Source organism: Mytilus galloprovincialis, chromosome 2, assembly GCF_965363235.1.
Source record: "Mytilus galloprovincialis chromosome 2, xbMytGall1.hap1.1, whole genome shotgun sequence".
In the NCBI taxonomy this organism is placed as follows: Eukaryota; Metazoa; Mollusca; class Bivalvia; order Mytilida; family Mytilidae; genus Mytilus; species Mytilus galloprovincialis.
Window position 1 is genome coordinate 83,837,660 of NC_134839.1, and position 20,145 is coordinate 83,857,804.

Here is a 20,145-nt window from a genome sequence, read left to right on the forward strand (position 1 = left end):
AGTTTATCATTCACTTGTTATCTTTATTCATTCAGATTAAACGTATACATCAGATAATGATTATTTGAATGAAATTTAAAATCACAAAATCGACTAAGTGTAGTTTGGGCTTGCATATATAAATGAATAACAGTGTTGCAAACATGAGAGAGTACAATTCAAAATTTCCTCCGAAATATCTGACTAAACCAAACTTCTTAGCTCTTGGTTAGAACATATTAACAAGTATATAATTTGAAGTGACATAATTTCTTTACATTAGTGAAAGAAATTCTACAACAGGATCTGTTCTAGGGAAGTGTAGTTCGGATGAAACAATGGGTATAACTGTTGGAAAATCTTCTTATTTTACCGATTCCATCTCATTTCCGATTGTTACGTCTTGTCTACGCATTTGGCGCTGCTTTGGAGTTCACCCAATTCCCCAAGATATTGTATGTGATCTTGTCAATGATTTTTTCCCTTGATCTATGAGGTTTAAACATCGACAAACTACTTTTGCCTAGAGCTAGAACTCAGCTGTACAAATGTGTTCTAGTTCACACATGTGTAGAATTTCTAGTGTACATCTGTCAATAAGTGTTCTACTGTAGAACAGTTTTAAATAACATAAATAAGAACACTCTCTGAACCTGAAAATAAAACCGTTCTAGTCGATTCAGAATATAGACAAAGTGTTAATTTTCGTCTAAGTAGAAAAACGAATAGGAAAATTGTAAGTCCTTTAGCTGATGGATAAGATTTTGGATTCGCATCTATAGTAGATGTTCCATGCAAATATTATTGACACAAGTGTAATAAATCTACAAAGATACCTTTGAAACACAATACAATTGGTATACGAATATAATTTTATTCCAAATTTTAATAACTATGATAAGCAAATATAAAACACATAACGAAACTACAAGTTTATCTTGGTTTGAGGGTATTGAAACTAAGAATAAGAATTATGTCATTTAAAAACACACATCAAGGAATAATATATGCTGCTTATTTGTTGGACAAACTTCTAAGTCGCTGGAATTCTCGAAGTCTGAAAATATGAAAAAGAAAAAGTCATTCATTTATCCATGTTATTAGTGTCTTTATTGTATAATGTAAAAGAGGGACGAAAGATACCAAAGGGACAGTCAAACTCATAAATCTAAAACAAACTGACAACGCCATGGCTAAAAATGAAAAGGACAAACAGAAAAACAATAGTACACATGACACAACATAGAAAACTAAAGAATAAACAACACGAACCCCACCAAAAACTAGGGGTGATCTCAGGTGCTCCGGAAGGGTAAGCAGATCCTGCTCCACATGTGGCACCCGTCGTGTTGCTTATGTGATTACAAATCCGGTAAATAGTCTAATTCTGTAGGTCACACTAAAAGAAATATCTTGTTCTGTGTCAGCAGAAACATTTTATCTTAATTTTGTTATTGTCTTAATTTTTGGGGAATTTATATTCTACGACCAAACGAGATTTTAAATGTAAAAAAAGCTATCAATTTAAAAAATATGTCAAATATTTAAGTAATTTTTGGTATGATTTGAAAGCTTAAAGACCTGGAATTATTGTTGAAAGTTTCATTTTCTATAATAAAAAAGTTATATGTAGTAAAAGGGCATAATTTGCCGCCTTTTTATCAGGTAAGAGAAACCTAGTTTTGTACTTCCAGGAACCGATGCACTCTTATATGCAATTAAAGTATGTTGATATTCTTAAAAAAACACCATGCTATGGGTTTCTTTTGACAAGGAATGACTGACTTTAATCAAACTAATGACAAAACTGCAATGAATGCCTTTTTTTTTTAAATGTTACATATAGAAAGTAATGAATCCTTATAGGAGCGGTTCAATACCTTAGACGATTGTTACCTTTGTTTATATTTATTTCAATTTTTGGGCGCAATAAAACGTCTTTTTGTTCCTAGTACTTAAATAAAAAAAAACAATATGTCGCTCTTTTTATACGTATACTAAATGTGTTATTTTATTTTACCGTAAAGCATTTATCTTGATAAAACCGGTTGCATCTGTTGGTTCATAATCACCTTGAACATCCATACTACAAAGAAGAACACAGCTTTTTAACGTGTCATCACGAGTATGATAAATCCATCATATTTTACCCTAGTAAGACATATTTTTTCCACAAATCGGTGTATTTACCTTTCGAAGAAATGATTTCAGTTATATATATATGCAGAGGTGAACTTATATTCAGGTATCTAATTTCGTTTACAAGAGCTATGTTTAATTGTTCGTTTGTGTTGTCTCGAGTGCAAATAAGCTTTGGAAATGCATGTCGGGAAATGCAAACCCTGGTCATGCACATGATTTCACTCCGTTTGTAGTTCATGTTATTTCCGTCGTTTTCAATCTTATTATGTCTGATTATATTTTGCATCATGTCTACAATATGTTCTGGTCAGATACATTATTTTCCTTTCCGAACCTTGTCCCTGTAAAATTATTTATTATTTTGCACTCTTTATTGGAGCTATCAAATTACATAAGTGACAAATATTTATCAAATGATTTATAAAAAGAAAGTGTTTACTGGTTTTTGACCTACCTAACTAATTCCTCATTATAGAGAGATGTTGGTGACGTTCTACCAAGAACGTAGACACAACCTTTGTAGATTTTAAGATTAACAGAACCTGTTACACCGTCCTGGCTCTTCTGTATGCACGTACGTGTAAACTCACATTCAGGACTGAACCAAAATCCTAAAATTACAATTTGAAAAAATATACACAAATGCTACATAATGGCGTCGTCAGTTTATTTTCGATCTATGAGTTTGATTGTCCCTCGGGTACCTTTCGCTCCTCTTTGAGTACACATCCAGTATGTAAAATTTGTGAAAAGGGAACGGAATTGTTATTGCGACATAAGGAACATATCCAATATCATCTGTGAAACGAATAATTCATAACGAATTTAGCATGGGGAAAAGCGCAAAAAGTGTAGAGCGTAAAAGGATTTTTATAGAATAAGAAAAACAGCAGTCGATAATAGTGACTGAAGATATTGGGGATATTTTTATTAAAGAATCAACATCTGACGAAAACCACAGGTTGAGGATACATAATCACAATAATTTTGAAGCCCATATGTTACAGTAATAAAAAGGATAGCTAAAATCTGTAGAAAACGTCAATTGAACATCTACACCTGCCAGAATGAAGGCCAAAAGACGGGAAATAGGTGAAATAATATCATTAAAAGAATTTAATACCTTACCTCTGTATACTTGATCAGCAAACTTGATATCAAGGTCTCTTTTTATTCTCCTTACTTCCTAGACAAATATTGAAACAGTAAACAATGAAGACAACGGACTGTCTTTAGGAATATGTTAGGCTATATTCATTGTTTTGTGCATTTCATTCAAAGAAATTAAACATAGAAATTTTGTAAAGTATGCTGACTTTTTCAATATTTATTTGACTATTAAAACTATATATCGAAAAACTGAAACAAATAACACAGTTTTATATTGTGGTCATCCGATTAATTAAATCGATATAGTTTATTGAATAATCTTTCAATCAGTTTAATTGAGGTCTGGAGCTGGCATGTCAGTTAACTGCTAGTAGTCTGTTGTTATTTATGTATTATTGTCATTTTATTTATTTTCTTTTGTTACATCTTTTGACATCAGACTCGGACTTCTCTTGAACTGAATTTTAATGTGCGTATTGTTATTCTTTTACTTTTCTACATTGGCTAGAGGTATAGGGGGAGGGTTGAGATCTCATAAACATGTTTAACCCCGCCGCAATTTTGCGCCTGTCCCAAGTCAGGAGCCTCTGGCCTTTGTTAGTCTTGTATGATTTTAAATTTTAGTTTCTTGTGTATAATTCGGAGTTTAGTATGACGTCCATTATCACTGTACTATTATGCATATTTTAGGGGCCAGCTGAAGGACACCTACGGGTGCGGGAATTCTCGCTACATTGAAGACCCATTGGTTGCCTTCGGCTGTTGTTTGCTCTATGATCGGGTGGTTGTCGCTTTGACATATTCACCATTTCCTTTCTCAATTTTATTGAATGCATTCATTAACTTAATATAGTGTTGCTGTGTTACGTTCTTGTAAGTAATGTATTTGTTTGCACATACTATTTGCCGTTTGTATTACGTTGTCTAGGATTGAGAACCATACAAATGGTTTGAACACTCGTAATTGTAACGGGATAAACTAAGCTCAAAGAGCCAGTCTGATCTCATTTGCTAGCTATTGGCTGTATATTTTGTTTATATATTTAAGTTGTACAGAATCTGTGAATATGGTGTTTTGTTCAGTAAATTATTTTTACAATATCTCATCAATACAATTTAACTTATTAGCAAATTACACTGCACATCATGGAAACTGTGTCTGTCATTCAACATAGTATGTTAAATGGTAACTCAAGGTTAACAGACATGTAGCTCACTCAAAATGTGTCCCATATTCTAATATTGATGTTTATAATCATTTAAATAAGTTAAAATAATATACCCTGTCCATTGTAAAAACTTCTATATCCGTGTGTGCTACTAGAAGTATTGTACCGCCTGGAGTTTCATAAACGCCTGAAACAGAAATGGTAAGTTTTAGGGGGAAAACCGAGGAATTCAAACAATATAATAACGAATGTTATCTACCGAAATAAACTTGTTACCGGTTTTGTAATACAATGACCAACACGGCGGTGCCACATCAGGATCTGCGTACCCTTCCGAAGCATCTAACATCACCCTAATTTTTGGTGGTGGTGGTGGTGGTGTTGCTCAGTCTTCTATGTTTTGTTTTTTGTACAATTGTTTTTTGTCTATTGGTCTTTCTTTTTTTAGTTATGGCATTGACAATTTGTCTTTGACATAGTAGTATGAATGTCCCTCGGGTATCTTTCGCTCCTCCTTTTCTGACAGCTACATCTTGCAACAAAATGAAAATATATCACATGTGGTTTATATCAAGATTTAGTAAATTATGTAATTTGAGACAAGTTTAAATAAAGAAAGAAATTACCTCTTGATTTCATTCCAATAAACCTGTTTTCGACAATATCGATTCTACCTACTCCATGTTTACCTCTACAATGAAAAACAATGTTACACTATGCCACAGGGTAAAAAGAGTGGTGGCGGTAATCAACATGTTCGACCCTTCAAAATTCTATTTGTGCATTTTTAAAGCCAAATGTATGTAATTCGGTAGTCATTAGTTGATGTGTAATTGTGTATCATATTGTCTTTCGTTTAATATTTTGTTCATTATCTGAATTAATTGTTTCGCATATTAGCATTTCAAAGCCAATTATAGATGACTACTGGGAATGTGTTTGTTCTATATATGACCTATATATGTAGATTATACCACTGCATCAAGTGTGATACGATACGTAACCACCCAAGACGGTTAAATTTTCAATTTTAAAACGCGAGATCTAACATTTATTTATTTTGGAAACTCATATACTCTGATTATGCATACAGACTATTTTAAAAAGTTTGAACAAAAGTCGTCAGAGATTTAAACATCAATGAGCCCAATATGTATCCCATTGTCTCCATAAATAAGTAGAAAGTCTTTTTAGTTTGCCCTTACGTAATCACCAGCTGAACAAGCAAGTTTCTATCTAATGGAATTTTGATTTTATTTATAAAGTAAATAATGAAAAGAAAATAGTTGTCCTTTAATGCTTTTTTGTTTGTCTCTGAGAGAAATAATTCAAAGAAAGCAATAATTACATGTTGACAAAAATCATTTATGAGAGCACATAAAAAACCCAAATTATCACAAGTTAGAAAGTTTCCATTTTAGGGGGATACCGTGTTCCAGGTGGAACTTAAAAGTCATAAAAAGTAAAATAATAACAATGCCGAACTCAAGGGAAAATTCAAATCGATAATTCCTTTTTCAAATGGCAAAATCAAAAGCTCAAACTATTCAAACGAATGGAAAACAACTGTCATATTCTTGACTTGGTAAAGGCATTTCCTTAAGCAAACAATGCGTGAGCAAAACAAACAGACATTATAGGTAAAACTAAAAAAAAAAAGGCTTACGCATTTACACCTTACAAATTTACTTGTTTAGTCTGTATTTGTATCTGTAAATAGCATTTTACGAAACGAATGTGCATGTTACCAGTCATATAATTCTACTATACAGGATGTTTCAGTTTGTTTCAACCCATATCTTACCCTATTTTGTTAAGATAAATGAAAAGTTCTAAAGGATCAGTCATGGATTCCTTTGTCTTCTGATTGGTTACTTTTACTGGTACCCCTTTAGGCATAAAAAAAAAATATTATAAAAAAAGAACTGCACATAATCTAAAAACATGATAGAGCTTTAATTATGTCATTGATGTATAGATTCTGTAATTAGTATTGTCTTTTAGAATTGTATGGTCTTCTGCAGATTTCCAATTTGGAATCGAATATGGAAGTTGCAGTTAAAGCCTATTGATACTATTAGATTAAAGCTGGCTGTTGATAAAAAAAATTAAATCATTTAAAGTTAAGAAATATATCTCGCTAATGCAAAGCTCTGAATCCTTGTCAAGATTTGGCTATACATTATGTCCCTATTGTTTTTATCAGCTCTTTCAACGTTTGTTTAAGGTATTGAATTTTCAAATATTTCGTCCTCGAATACCATTAAATAGACTTTATATTTCTTATTTTGTTAAGATTCGTTAAAAATGTTTCATAAAAGTAATCACATGTTCAAATTATATAAAGGCAAAACCATGAATATTGTAGGGAAAAAACTAATCAAGATAATATCCGTGAAAAATGAACATCAAACTGATATCAACTGTCTGTCAGTAAGCTGAGAAACAGTGATTATCAGACTAGAATTGTGATTAACGTAAGCAATTATTTATAGTATAGCCTAACACTCTGAATAAATGGAACTATTTTCAGCATCAATAACGTATTATATTTTAGTGTAATACATCCCAATAAGTTACAGTAATAAAATCATGTTTCAGAAAAGAAAGATATAAATGACAATGCACATTATACTACAGATGCAGCTAAGTAAGCTTAATACCTAGAAATAGGAAAGTACAAGTTATCTATGATGATGCATCTATTATATGTAAGACCATTTAAAAACATATATCACAAACAGACACAATTTCATTCTTTATTATATCGTTGACGCCTTTGCATGGATTTAGCGTTATTTCAAAAATTGTACTTGTGAAAAGCCACCAGTTGAGCCGGAACTGCTCATACTCGAAGAACTTTTGAATTCAGTCATGTATTGTACACGCTCATGTTTCCCAATCTTTAGTTTTTATGATACAATTGATTGTCTAGTTCCTGGTGTATCTTCTGATTTTTTCTTTGGTTCATTGTGTTGTCTGCTGTTCTTTTCGATATATTTCCACTAACCATCTACTATGTATAAATAAATTGTTTTTTTTTTTTTTATAAAAAAATAAGATGGAATTTACCATTTTCAAAATCAATGCTTAATACATCGGCTTCATCTGGAGATTTTTCAGGGTCTGTTGTCATTTGGTACATATCTTTTGGAGCTTCTGTATTTGGGTTTTCTAAAACGCCAGACTCATAGCTGTAATCATAACAAAAGATGTCAGTAAGCATCATAAGCAGTTTGATAAATTATCTATTTTATATCATAGAACAATAAATACGGTTTTTTTTTATCGTTTCAATAATTTCAAGCAGACGTGAGTGATCAACATAAATGAACTGTACCTTTGTTTTAGAAAATCTCTAAATTACAATATTTTTTTCAAACTGTAAGTAGACGAAACAAATAATATATTCATGGTTTTGCCTTTATATAATTTGAACATGTGATTACTTTAATGATACATTTTTAACGAATCTTAACAAAATAAGAAATATAAGGTCTATTTAATGTTATTCGAGGACGAAATATATATTAACTATATGTAGACGAAACGCGCGTCTGGCGTACTAAATTATAATCCTGGTACCTTTGATAACTATTTACATAAGGCTTTATGAAGAGGAATATTTGTAGTAAATAAATAACAATTCCCAAACAAATGCCTTAATATGTCATACACTTTTGAAATCTCTTAGTTCTTATTAATAGGCTCCATTTGTTTTAGCGTATATTGCATTTATAAAAAACATCGTTGCTGAAATATGTTGTTTTGAATTTCGCATTATATTACCGGCTGTTGATATAAATTCAACATAGTTGCATTATTGTGATTCTACTAATTACCTTATATGCATTAGATTTGCATCCATACTCCATGGTGCTTTAGGGTTTACTGGGAGTGAAATATTGTGAAGCTGTAAGGAAAAAACAAGTTTAAAAGCATTGACAATACCTTTTTTCAATCAATAATAATACAGTAATATTTCAACATGAATTTAATCCTTCAGTCATATAACTGACCTTCTGTCTACCTTTTCTCTTGTGCACAAATTTAACACAATTGGTCAATGAAAATATTCATGAATATTTCATTTAGCGATTAAAAAAAATAAGAAAGCATGGTGATATCATTCGTTTCAAGCCAAATTCTTTCAGATGTCCTCAAAGTAAAATTGTTTGGATTTTTAAATAATGTTTAGACTACTTTGCAGCTAGACTTTCGAAGCTGTGGACTCAAACACAAATTAGCAAGTAGAGATACTGCGAGCAGAGCTCACAAATAATACAAAGTATAGTATTGATAATTCCACAAAGTTGCTTAAGGGAAAGATCCCCAAATTTTTAATAATTAAACAAGATGGAAGAAATGTTTAAAAATTGAAATGAAATATAATCAAAACGGATTTTTTTTACAGTGAAACATAAAATTGGAAATGGGGAATGTGTCAAAGAGACAACAACCCGACCATAGAGCAGACAACAGCCGAAACTACTCACACAAAACCAAAGACGGTTTCAATTAACAAACATTTATTTGTGTTATCCACAGTATTATTGTGCTGAAAAAGAGGAGTTAAATGGTTTACAGTGAAACTACTCACAAAATACCAAAGATGGTTTCAACAAACGTCTTTTTGTGTTACCATCTATTATACTTGCACAGCTTTGACTCTTAAGACGTACACAAATATCTAAATAGAAACAAATATAAAACAGTTCACTAAATTTTCATAATAATAGCAGATACCAATCTCTCAGGATGATAACAACTTACTTTTGCATATTCAAATAAGTCTTTTCGTCCTTTGAATCTATTGAAAAACTCTGGCATTCTCCATGGTGAAATTACCTAAAATTAAATATAGATCTTATAAAAACTCTTGCATACTAATACGAAAAGTAATCTAAAATTGAATAAAGAAACTTTACTTTCAGTTACAATAATAAATAATACATAATCATTCTTTATATGTAATTTAATAAATGTTAATTCAGTAAATATAAAGCTGAACCACATGCTTTTTAATGGATTCCTTACCGTCGTCCAACTACAAAATGAATACGCATTTCACGTTAACATGTATGTCTTCTTTTTTTAGATTTAGATTATCTGAATTGAATCATCAAGCAAATGTTTGTTCTATAGGATTGAAAGGATATAAGCTGTACATGTTATTTAAGAATTGATACTTCTTTTTGTAACTTTATTGGTGTGTAAAAGCGTTGACCGAAGCACACATTATATTAAAATGTTCTTTTGTTTTACGCGTTGTAGTGATGTCGTCACGGGAAACACGTGCAGTTATGAATGTGAGTTTTATTAAGAAATGCAATTTGATATAGAATTTATACCTCGTGATTGCTTTTAGTCAATCAAAAGTACAGACTCTTATGAAATAAACTTGTAATGTAATGTTGGCATTTTGGTTGACATTTATTTCACGGTCTGAGGATATTTTAACAAGAACATGTTAATTATCAGTAAGAAACCAACATAATAAGTTGAACTAATTTGCTTTTTTACCTTTATGGAAGGGTGTAATGCATAAGCTGCTAATTCAAATCGTATTTGATCATTTCCTTTTCCAGTTGCACCATGGGAAATGTATTGAGCTCCTTCTTCATTTGCTACCTTAATCATTGCTCTGTCATGGTAAAAATATTGAAGTGGAAATACCATGATTTCGTGTACAATATACTACATAGAATTGAATTTAAATTTGATTTCAAGAGCAAATGAACAAGTTTTTAAGTAGCTTCACTAAGTTAACTTATTTTTTATACCTTTTAATATTATCAATAGTATGATATTTTTAATTTTCCAACGTTTTTTCGTGCTTGTCAAAGTTTGATAAACATTATTTTTTTCTGTTGCAAATCCATTGACTAAGAAAAAATCAGAACATTTTAATGATATAGAACAACTAATAGAAAGTATACTTACTTGGCAATACATGGTCTAGCTAAAGCGGTACCAAGGAGATATCGATCTTCATAAGTTACGTTGCCTTGAATACCAGGCCATATAAAATCTGTTACGAATTCTCTGCTGACATCAGCAACTATCATCTACGAAAAGAAAGGCATATTTAAACGTGGTTCATAAGGGTTTCTCGTTTCTCGGTTTTTTATATAGGTTATACGGTTGGTTTTCCCGATAAAATGGTTTTACACTAGTCATTTTTGGGACCCTTTATAGCTTACTGTTCGGTGTGAGCAAATGCTCCGTGTTGAAGACCGTACTTTGACCTATAATGGTTTTTCTTTTACAAATTATGACTTGGCTGATATGGAGAGTTGTCTCATTTGCACTCATAGCACATCTTCTTATAACTTTTGACATGTACACCATGAAACAATGATCCATTTGAAAAAATAAATGTAAGTGAATTAAACGTTATCAATAGCCAATTTCCTCTGTTATATCATGATGGATCCAAAGTGAAAATTAATGACAAAAGTGGATATTTTTCGTTCTTTACTGTTGGTAAGCTTGTATAGTTTCAAGGTTATATTAGCTTCATTTTAAGCAGTAAAATCTGATTGTTTGTAGAATATAAAAAAAATATAAGGAGGTGTAGCATTATTGGCATGGGGTTATCTATTCACCAAGGGACAATGATGTAAAACAACTTTTAATTTAGTAGTTAGCCTAGGCATGACAAACGTGAAATAATTCAAAGAAAAAGCCAACGTGCTAGCTCATAATTATTGTTGGTGGACGTTGATAACAATGAACAACTTTATTATCAAAATAACAACTTTATCATTAAGGTATAGAAAAACAGTTCCAAACTCCGAACTCCGAGGAAAGTTCTAAACGGAAAGTCACTAAGCAAATGACAAACACATCAAACAAATGTATAACAACTCGGATCCCGTCAAAAAAAACATAGACGAAAGTCGTCAACTATTTAAAAAAAAAACTAGTTCAAATGCATAGCTGGCACTTTGTAGAGAAGTACAATATTGGACTTTGGTATCAAAGCTTAATAACTGGCACCACCGTAGAATCCTTGTTAAAAGTTTAAATTGAAAAACAATTGAAATTTGAATAAACAGGTAATTTGTACCTGATTCTAAGATTAGAAGTTATGTACATGTACCTGTTTTGTAATATCAAACTTCCGGGTACTAGTGCACTCATATATGCAATTATAGGTTCAGTAGGTATATTTTTGACATGAACTGAGTGACTTTATGTTAAAACTTAGACAGAATAGCTATGAAAGCATGATATTGTCGAATTAACCACTTATCTTGAACAAATTAAATGACTGAGAGAATATTTTTAAAATCCGGTTCAAACAGTAATATTTTAATAAAGCAAACACATAAGGAAATTCAATTTTAATTTTGCTCATTATTTGTTTATTTATTTTATAACTAAACTAGAATATAAGTATACTATTTTTATATTATCTTTACTTTTGTCACTTATTTCATTGAAAAGTATTTATAGATAATATGTCGATTGAATGTTATTTATTTTCAATTGAAGTAAAGGCATGGATTGACGTTAATTCCTCCTTTAATTGGTTTTGACCACTGTCCAGTTCATACACTAATTTACTTTTATTATTGATAAGATTTCATTAACTTTGCATTAAATTAAAAATTATGTATGACAATCATTATATAGATACCTTTTAAAAATCATCAATCAGAAAAAAAATCATGAATTAGTTCAAGACAAATTAAAGAACTGTCTTTATCTTATGACCTCATGATGGTTCATTATATAGTACACCCAACAACCATTGAAATGAAGAACAGCACTAAAATAAATTGTCCTTTCATAAATTGATATTGTTCTAGCTTTTCTTGTCTCATGAACGCGTATTCTATACCTTTACTATTCGTATTCAAACATTTGATCAAAATTAAGCCTTTTACTTGTGTATCCTTAATATACTCTTGAAATGAATAAAATAGAAATACCTTTTTTGCTCCAAGTTTTTTTGCCTTTTCCTTTGCTGCTTCAAAGTCTTCTTCCTGTCCAACATCTGCCTATGGAAAACCAGTAAATTGTTCAATTAGCACGAATTTAAAAACAACTAACGATGCTACATTAACATTTTTCTATCCGCTTATTTTCATTCAATTTATCTGTGATGCACAAAATCTGTAATTGCCAACACTTTGGAGGAAAAAAGTGTCTTGGATTAAAAAATATAAAAGCTATCATAACTTGAAACTTATTTCCAAAACAAAAAAAATGATAGTAAAGTCCATAAAGCTTAAACTTAAATGGATTTCATACCAGATCTTATTTGGGAAGAATGTCGACATTTTCAACCAAAAACGAAAAGAAATTTCAAAATCGGCATATAATTAAAAAAGTTAAAGTCGAAAGAAAAGTATAGAAGTGCACTACTTACACAGAACGCGATAACGTCATAACCTTCTTCAATGAGCCAAACTAGTATACAAGAAGTATCCAATCCTCCACTGTAGGCCAAAATAACTCGCTTGCTTTCACTTGTCATTCTATTGGTTTGCCTAAAATAGAGAATTGCACTGTTTCATTTCTTTATTTCCAAAGAAGTAGAATGTGATTGCAGAGCATAATAAATACCGAACAGAGTATTGTTCTCTTTATTTGCAAGATCGAAACTGTCAATTGGTTTATTTAGAATTGACTCCGTAAACCGAGGTTAAACAACGCTATATCTTATCTGAGACCGTTGGCAAATATGCTATATCGAATTCGTAAGTGGTAATAGTGCTGTTAGCATGGCATATTAACTGTTTATGCATTTAAATAATTAAAAATAAATTTTAATCGTACTAACGCCTCAAGAAGCCACGATGCTTTCTTTCAGTTTTAATACATTGAAAATATATTTTATTTTACTTCAGAATGATAAAGAAAAGCGAGAGATATCAAAGTAATTTTCAAACTCATTTGTCTAAAATAAAATAACAATGCCATGACAGAAAACAAAATATTGAACAGGCAAACAACAGTACTCAAAATAGAAAACAGAAAACTAAAGACCGAGCAACGCGGACACAATCAGAAACTGGTTTATTGTTTATTGGGTGCAGTCAAGTTGTTTAGTTGTTACTGTTAGACTCGTTTTACGACACTAACTTTAAGGGTAAATCAAGCAAACTACTCTTTTAAACGAATAAATTTTATGGCTTTAAATAAAATCGTAAAAAAGGACAAAAGACAGCACATGCTTGTAAAGATAACTTGGCCAGATAAATCATACAACTAGTGAATGGTGTCTGGATGATATGCATGAAGTTCTAATTAAATAAAAACTGGATTATGATCAACCGAGACTGAGGGATTTGTGTGAGAAATATCGTTTCTCATCATGCTGTTAGCCAGCAATTTACTCTATAGAGGAACCCTATGATGTTGCAGTGATGTTTGTACAAGGTCATACGTGTCAATCTGTATATTTATTGTTGGTGCACAGTTTAAGCTATGCACTCAAGTTGTTTTGATTGGTAACGTGTTTGTTTCGTTGACTGTAAAGATTTGACATTGTAGGGTTAGGAAGTCTTCGACACAATATGAATACCACAAGAGACTCAATAGGACTTATCGACCATTAGTCGTATATGTTTTAATGCAAGTGGAGAAATTTATTCAATATTAAAAAGATGTGGTGTGATTGCCAATAAGACAACTTTTCACAAAAGGCCAATGACTGAGAAATTAACAACTTTAGGTCACCATACGGCCTTCAACAACGTAAAAGGCCCATAGCATAAAAGGCCCCGAAATGACAGTTTGTATTTACAGGCTTCTGACTTAAGAAAGCAACATTCATACAGAATGTGCCTGGGTTAATCATGTTAGCGGCATCCAAACTCTCCCCTAATATATAACCTGGGTAAAAATCACTTGAAAAGGGCTTAATTCGTCAGATTGATACACATAGAAATTCATCTAACAAAATCACTGAGTGGACGTTTCCGGATACTTGTACATCCCGACAACTAAAAGACACTAAGTATATACTCGCAGTTACTGACAACAAGTTCAAAGCCACTAAAAACTAATAAAAAAAATTGCATCTAAGACTAAATTATCAATCAGTACACATCCAAAACCAAATTGTAAAAATGTCATAAACAGTCATGGAAAACATGACATTGTGCAATTATTTAAATAAATAAAAATAAGAAAGGGAGACGATACCTTATGGGAAATCATGAACACTATTTTAAAAACGGACAACACTAAGGTTAAAATAAAAAGGACTACTGACAAACAACAGCAGATCCGAGATGTTTTACAGGATCTATTTGAAGACAAAATATCAAAACTCAGTAAAAATCTGATGGACGGATAGCACCTGCTGAATAACTTTTGCAAAGTCTGTTAATTCAAACCTGTCTCTGAAGACTTATTTTAACAAATTAAGAAAAAATAATTTGGTTTTACCCAAACAAGAATGGATTGGATATTACCTTGTTGCATAACAAGTAATACAAATTCTATTAGTTTGAAGTACATTAATTTTCTTCTTGTTAGATCAATAAAGATAAAGATTTGTATGTTTAATAAACGGTTCAACTTGAATTGGCATTGACAATTTAAATTAATTTACACTAAATTGTGCTTAAAATTGATTTTATTTATAACAGAGGTATGTTGGGTAAATTCAACCTGTGAGTGACTCTTATAGTGTCGTATGCCCACTTTCGATAGAAATGGAGATGATTATACAGTCATCTGAGATCCAAATCAATTCAATTCAATATTTTATTTTATTTTATAAGTCTTATCTTTCAATAATATATAAAATAAAGCATTAGTGATTAACATTAATTTATTATAACTCAAATATAGATATAAAAAAGAGATCCATTCTGTACCATAAACATTAAAACATTATAGAAAATTTGTCTATAATAAAACATATTTTATAGAAAACCAAAGGATATGTAATAATGGGGTATTCATCCAGGTCCCAAAATTAGTAATAGATATGGGAAGATGTGGTATAAGTGCCAATGAGACACTCGAATTCTCAATCAAAGATACAATTGGTAAAAATAAACCATTAAAGGTCAAAGTACAGTCTTCAACACGGAGCCTTGGATCACACCGAACATCAGGCTATACAGAGCCCCAACACGGACTCGTGTAAAACTATTCAAACGGGAAAACCAACGGTCATGCACAGAAAAACACAAAGTAAAAGAACAGTGCTTGTATTGCTGTTCTTCATCTCAAAGTGACAGTGAAGCCTTCAACACAGAGCATAAACTAAAGCAAAATTAAAACTAAACACTTATAAAACAAACAAATAAAACCTTGTGATATGATATATATCCCAATACAATTATGATAAGATATTGCAATATTCTATATCCACACTTTTCATTAAATTATAATGCAGCTTATCCAACATTAAGCACAGTAAATCATAGATTTCAGAATTGAGGTAAATTACAGAATTCAAATGTAATCGTGTTAATGATCTATCTCCAATAGAAATTTAGGAAACCATTTCTTAATTATTATTAATTTTTGAAAATTATCATTTGTGTATATTTCATGAAAGATGTATCATTCATCTGAGAGGCCTTATTTCTAGCGTTTAAAATATACTAATTTCATAACCGTCTTTGCTGTTAACCCTGTGCATGTACCATACTATAATTTTTAAATCTTCTAATGCATAACTTGATTGTCAAAGGTAAAATAACTTTTTCTCTTTTTTTTATTAAATTTTTATTTTTTAAATACCCCAAAAAGGACAAGACATAAGAAAATTGGAACGTCGACGGTCTCCTAAGATACGATATGAATCAATAGAATTTCGTAGCTTGCAAACATTTAAATTCATTGTTACATAATTCAAATCAACCACTTGTAGTTGAGAAACACAAACAAATACGGTTAGAAAAGAAAGATATGAAGAAAGGGGAGTGGAAATACATACATGTGTGTGCCTGTGGTTTATGTCATTTTTAAAAACTGTATTAATATTCCACTACATGATGTTATAATTTTTATTTAAAATACAAGGTCATCTGGTAACCAGTTAAGACTATTCACATAAACATGATACATGTATATTTAGAGGATTTTTTTTTAGAATTCAAGGGGAAACCCATAGCGAGAAATTTGATCTCAAACTATTTTCACTTTAGAGAGGTCATTAATTAGGAAAATTCTAAACCTTAAAATTTGAATTGTGTTAAAATGATATATTAGTTTCTAGTATCGAAGGCATCGTAACTATGCACCGTTTTATTTTCTACTCTTGGACACTTTTTTGGTTTATTTTTAAAAGATAATTATTCTGTTTTACGCACAAATAATTATATCTACTACTTAAGTAATTATAGTTGATGGGTTAAGTGAGTCACTTCTTACCAAAAGTCTACGAAAAGGTAAAATAATACTAGTGTCACCATTCATTAAAGAATAAGTAGTAAAACTTTACATCCATAGCGAAATATAATCGCACAGATAATTTGGAGGTTCCGGTAAGTTTTTTTAACATCATTTGCAGTACTCCCATCAAATTTCTTTGTCAGTATTAATTTTCAATTATTGGTCGGCCAGTAATAAGTTTTATTTTTTATTTTTTCTAATTTGTTAGTGTTACAAAGTCCACAGTTGACCCATATTTCATGCCATTTAAAAAAAAATTGTCGTTCATATGCTAAATATATTTGTTTTTATAATGGAAAGGGGACGAAAGATACCAGAGGAACAGTCAACCTGTTCAATCCATATTTCAACATACGTGATGTATTTATGTATTTCGGATACGCTTACTTCAATGTTATTGATGTGTTTGTTTCATTTTTCATCGTCACGACTAACTTAAGGTTAACTTTAAATTGTGTGCGGCAATCGGTTATGGATATTTGGTCCATTAAAAGTAAAATTCATCATTTGAGAATGCATAATTAAATATTTAGTTTTATGTTAAATTATATGACACAAACAATCTTTTTTTTCACAATTCACCAATTATATTTCGGTCTTGTTGATTACAGTTGGTATTTGCGGTCTATAATCACTTGATTAACCGAGAAAAGAATCAGTCAGGGCCGTAACTAGGGTTCGAATTCAGGGGAGGCATGGGTTTTGGGGCCATCGATTGAGGCTCCCTTGAGAGGGGGTTTGGGGAGCTCCGCGCCGATTTTTTTCTCTCAATAAAATGGCCAGGCTAATAATGACCAGTTTTCCTTCGATTTCCTTACTCTAAGAAACATCAATATTGCTTTAACCTGGAAGCAATTTTTATGCAAAACAAGCTGAGATTGCTGTTCGGGTGAGTTAAGGCTCCGTCTTGAAGGCCGTACTTTGACCTATAATTATTAACATTAAATACATTGTGACCGCTGATTTTTTTTTTCTGAATATAGCTAAAAATGACCCGTTTTCCTTCGATTTTCCTTACTTTAAGAAACATCAGTATTGCTGGATCCTGGAAGCATTTTTTATGCAAACAATTATCTGTATTTAAAGATATTTTCATTAGAAATCAAACTGGTAAGTTAAAAAAACATATAAAGCAAGATCATAGAACGCAAGATATTTTATTTATTGAATTAACGTAAATTTAAGTGTACTTTTTTGTATATAACAACATGTATATAACTACAACCAGGGAGCTATATTTACTAGTATATAATAAGTATAGAAAGTCCCTGCTACAACGAATGGGAGTGTTTAACTACTAAGGCATTGACCTGCAGATTGTTCTCGTACGATCGGGAGACGTTAAAAAAAAATTTAATAACCCAACAGCTCATTTTAGCCGGTAACGAATTTCCGATATCATAAAATATTCACAATACAATGGAAACTTCCTCTGCTTAATTGAGCCCCTAAATAAATGTGAATAGTTAAGTTTAAATTTATTTAAAAATTGTCGAAAGCAAAGTTGCATATGTGTTCTCGTACGAATATTGAATAAAAGACGGACGGTCACACGAAAAAAAAAAAATAATATTAAAAATACTGAAACGGTTCACTTTCGGATCAAAAATCAGGAAAATGACAGATATATATATATATATATCACATATCATGATAACACTGTTAAAACTGTACAAACTTGTTTTGTTTTAATGAATGGCTATTATCTATTTTGAATTGATTGAACCATAAAACTAATTTTTGACTCTTCACATTGAATAATCCGCGAAGCGGTTTATGTAAAATGTGAAGAGTCAAAAATTAGTTTTATGGTTCAATAAAATCAAAATAAATTATTGCCATTCATTATAAATAAATTTCTATCAAAACTAAGACTCAAAGAACTTTTTATATTATTTATATTAGCAATAACAACGTACACACATGTTGGCGTATGAATACACAACGGTCAAAGTGGGCGTGTCGCCATCAAAATTGACAACATTGAAAATAAAACTAATAATCTTAACCAATCAGAAGACAGTAAAAACACAAAATTTATTTATTATAATATAAATTCAAGTTCTTCGTGTACATATTGTCAATATTTCATTTTATAACTTTAAAAAAAAAATTTGGTGTAGAAAATTCAGGGGAGGCAACTCCTGTTGCCTTCCCTGCCTCAAAGGTAGTTACGGTCCTGATCAGAGAGCTTAGTTAGTAATATGAGATTATCGACAATATCGTTTAAATAAAAGATAACAAAAAGAAAAGGCTCCTCCTGGACTGATCCTTGGAAACACATGTTTAAAAAGATATCAAAGAAGAACAGAACTGTTTGATAACTTTTTTGCCCCAAATTAGATAGCTATGAAACAGTTAGTGTAAGTTAGGGTGAATTCCAAAGCATTTTTGTTTGAGTAATAGTCCATTATGCCAAACCTTTATACCAAACGCCTTCAAAACATTTCATAAAACCATGTGGAGAGGAAGCGAGTAAATAGTGACCATTGGCTAGCGAAGATGTCAACTACTTGCATTAGCAGTTGAAGTTTTTGGTAAGAATTCAGACTGGTATTCATAAATAAGTTCTTATCTTTGTTAATTGTTGTTCACATGTTCATATACCACTCGTTCCATAACCTTTCCCACACACCAATTAAGTATATCGGCCGAAAATATAGATTTCCCTACGAAATCCAGGGAAAATCCCTCATCAAAATAATCATTTATTTTTTTATATTTACCGAAAACTGACTTTATGCAGTTTCTTAAAGTTCTTGTCAAATTTAAGGAAGTCAATAAAAAAATGTCACATAAAATTGAATATAATTTTTTTTTTGCGCAACAATTTAAAAAAAAATCCATTTATATTTAGGTGTGGCATAACTTTTGGCGGACTGTATATATACCGCTCTCATTATCCAATAAAGGTCGATTTCCAAAATGTCAAAATAAATCGTATGGTTAGAGTGATAGAACTATATTATTATTCATTGTAGAGTTGTCCAATTAAGAAAAACTCGGGGATAGCAACGTACCCTCACACTTTTTTGTAATTGGTTAAACTCAGTTCAGTTTGACCAGCTAAATATATCGCCATGAAAAGTGATGAACACATGATATTGAGGAGAACAAGGTAGCTTCATGTTCGCTTTATTTACATAAATACTTCATCAGAGCAATACAGTGGCAATTTTTTTATCATTGGCTTTTGTGACCTGTGGTTCACAGTTCTGGTAATTTCTCATCATGAAACATTCTAGTGCAATGCCGTATTATTGATCATTTACTTTTGTGCACTGTGGTTCACATTTCTGGTAATCTGTCATGATACAGAGCCATAAGGTATTAATGTCATTAGCTTTTGTTCTCTGTTTACATTGGCTTTCGT

At 31.1% G+C, this 20,145-nt stretch overlaps 1 protein-coding gene across 6 annotated transcripts in view; it reads right to left on the reverse strand.

Annotated features, from left to right (window-relative positions):
- The window catches only part of LOC143064633 (argininosuccinate synthase-like), a 64,269-nt gene that overhangs the window by 34,930 nt on the left and 9,194 nt on the right, over window positions 1-20,145 (reverse strand). For 4 of the 6 annotated variants that reach the window (XM_076237589.1, XM_076237588.1, XM_076237584.1 and 1 more), the window contains exons 2-15: window positions 12,781-12,901; window positions 12,341-12,409; window positions 10,344-10,468; window positions 9,924-10,044; window positions 9,174-9,248; window positions 8,243-8,313; window positions 7,473-7,594; window positions 6,205-6,289; window positions 5,027-5,091; window positions 4,514-4,587; window positions 3,250-3,307; window positions 2,576-2,732; window positions 2,000-2,065; window positions 838-1,036 (exon numbers count right to left, since the gene is read on the reverse strand). In XM_076237589.1, coding sequence (XP_076093704.1) covers window positions 994-1,036; window positions 2,000-2,065; window positions 2,576-2,732; window positions 3,250-3,307; window positions 4,514-4,587; window positions 5,027-5,091; window positions 6,205-6,289; window positions 7,473-7,594; window positions 8,243-8,313; window positions 9,174-9,248; window positions 9,924-10,044; window positions 10,344-10,468; window positions 12,341-12,409; window positions 12,781-12,888 — 1,239 coding nt within the window. In that variant the 5' untranslated portion in view covers window positions 12,889-12,901 and the 3' untranslated portion in view covers window positions 838-993. Of the gene's footprint in view, window positions 1-837; window positions 1,037-1,999; window positions 2,066-2,575; window positions 2,733-3,249; window positions 3,308-4,513; window positions 4,588-5,026; window positions 5,092-6,204; window positions 6,290-7,472; window positions 7,595-8,242; window positions 8,314-9,173; window positions 9,249-9,923; window positions 10,045-10,343; window positions 10,469-12,340; window positions 12,410-12,780; window positions 12,902-20,145 lie in introns of those variants that run through there. The other 2 variants (XM_076237585.1, XM_076237586.1) reach the window with 2 other exon arrangements.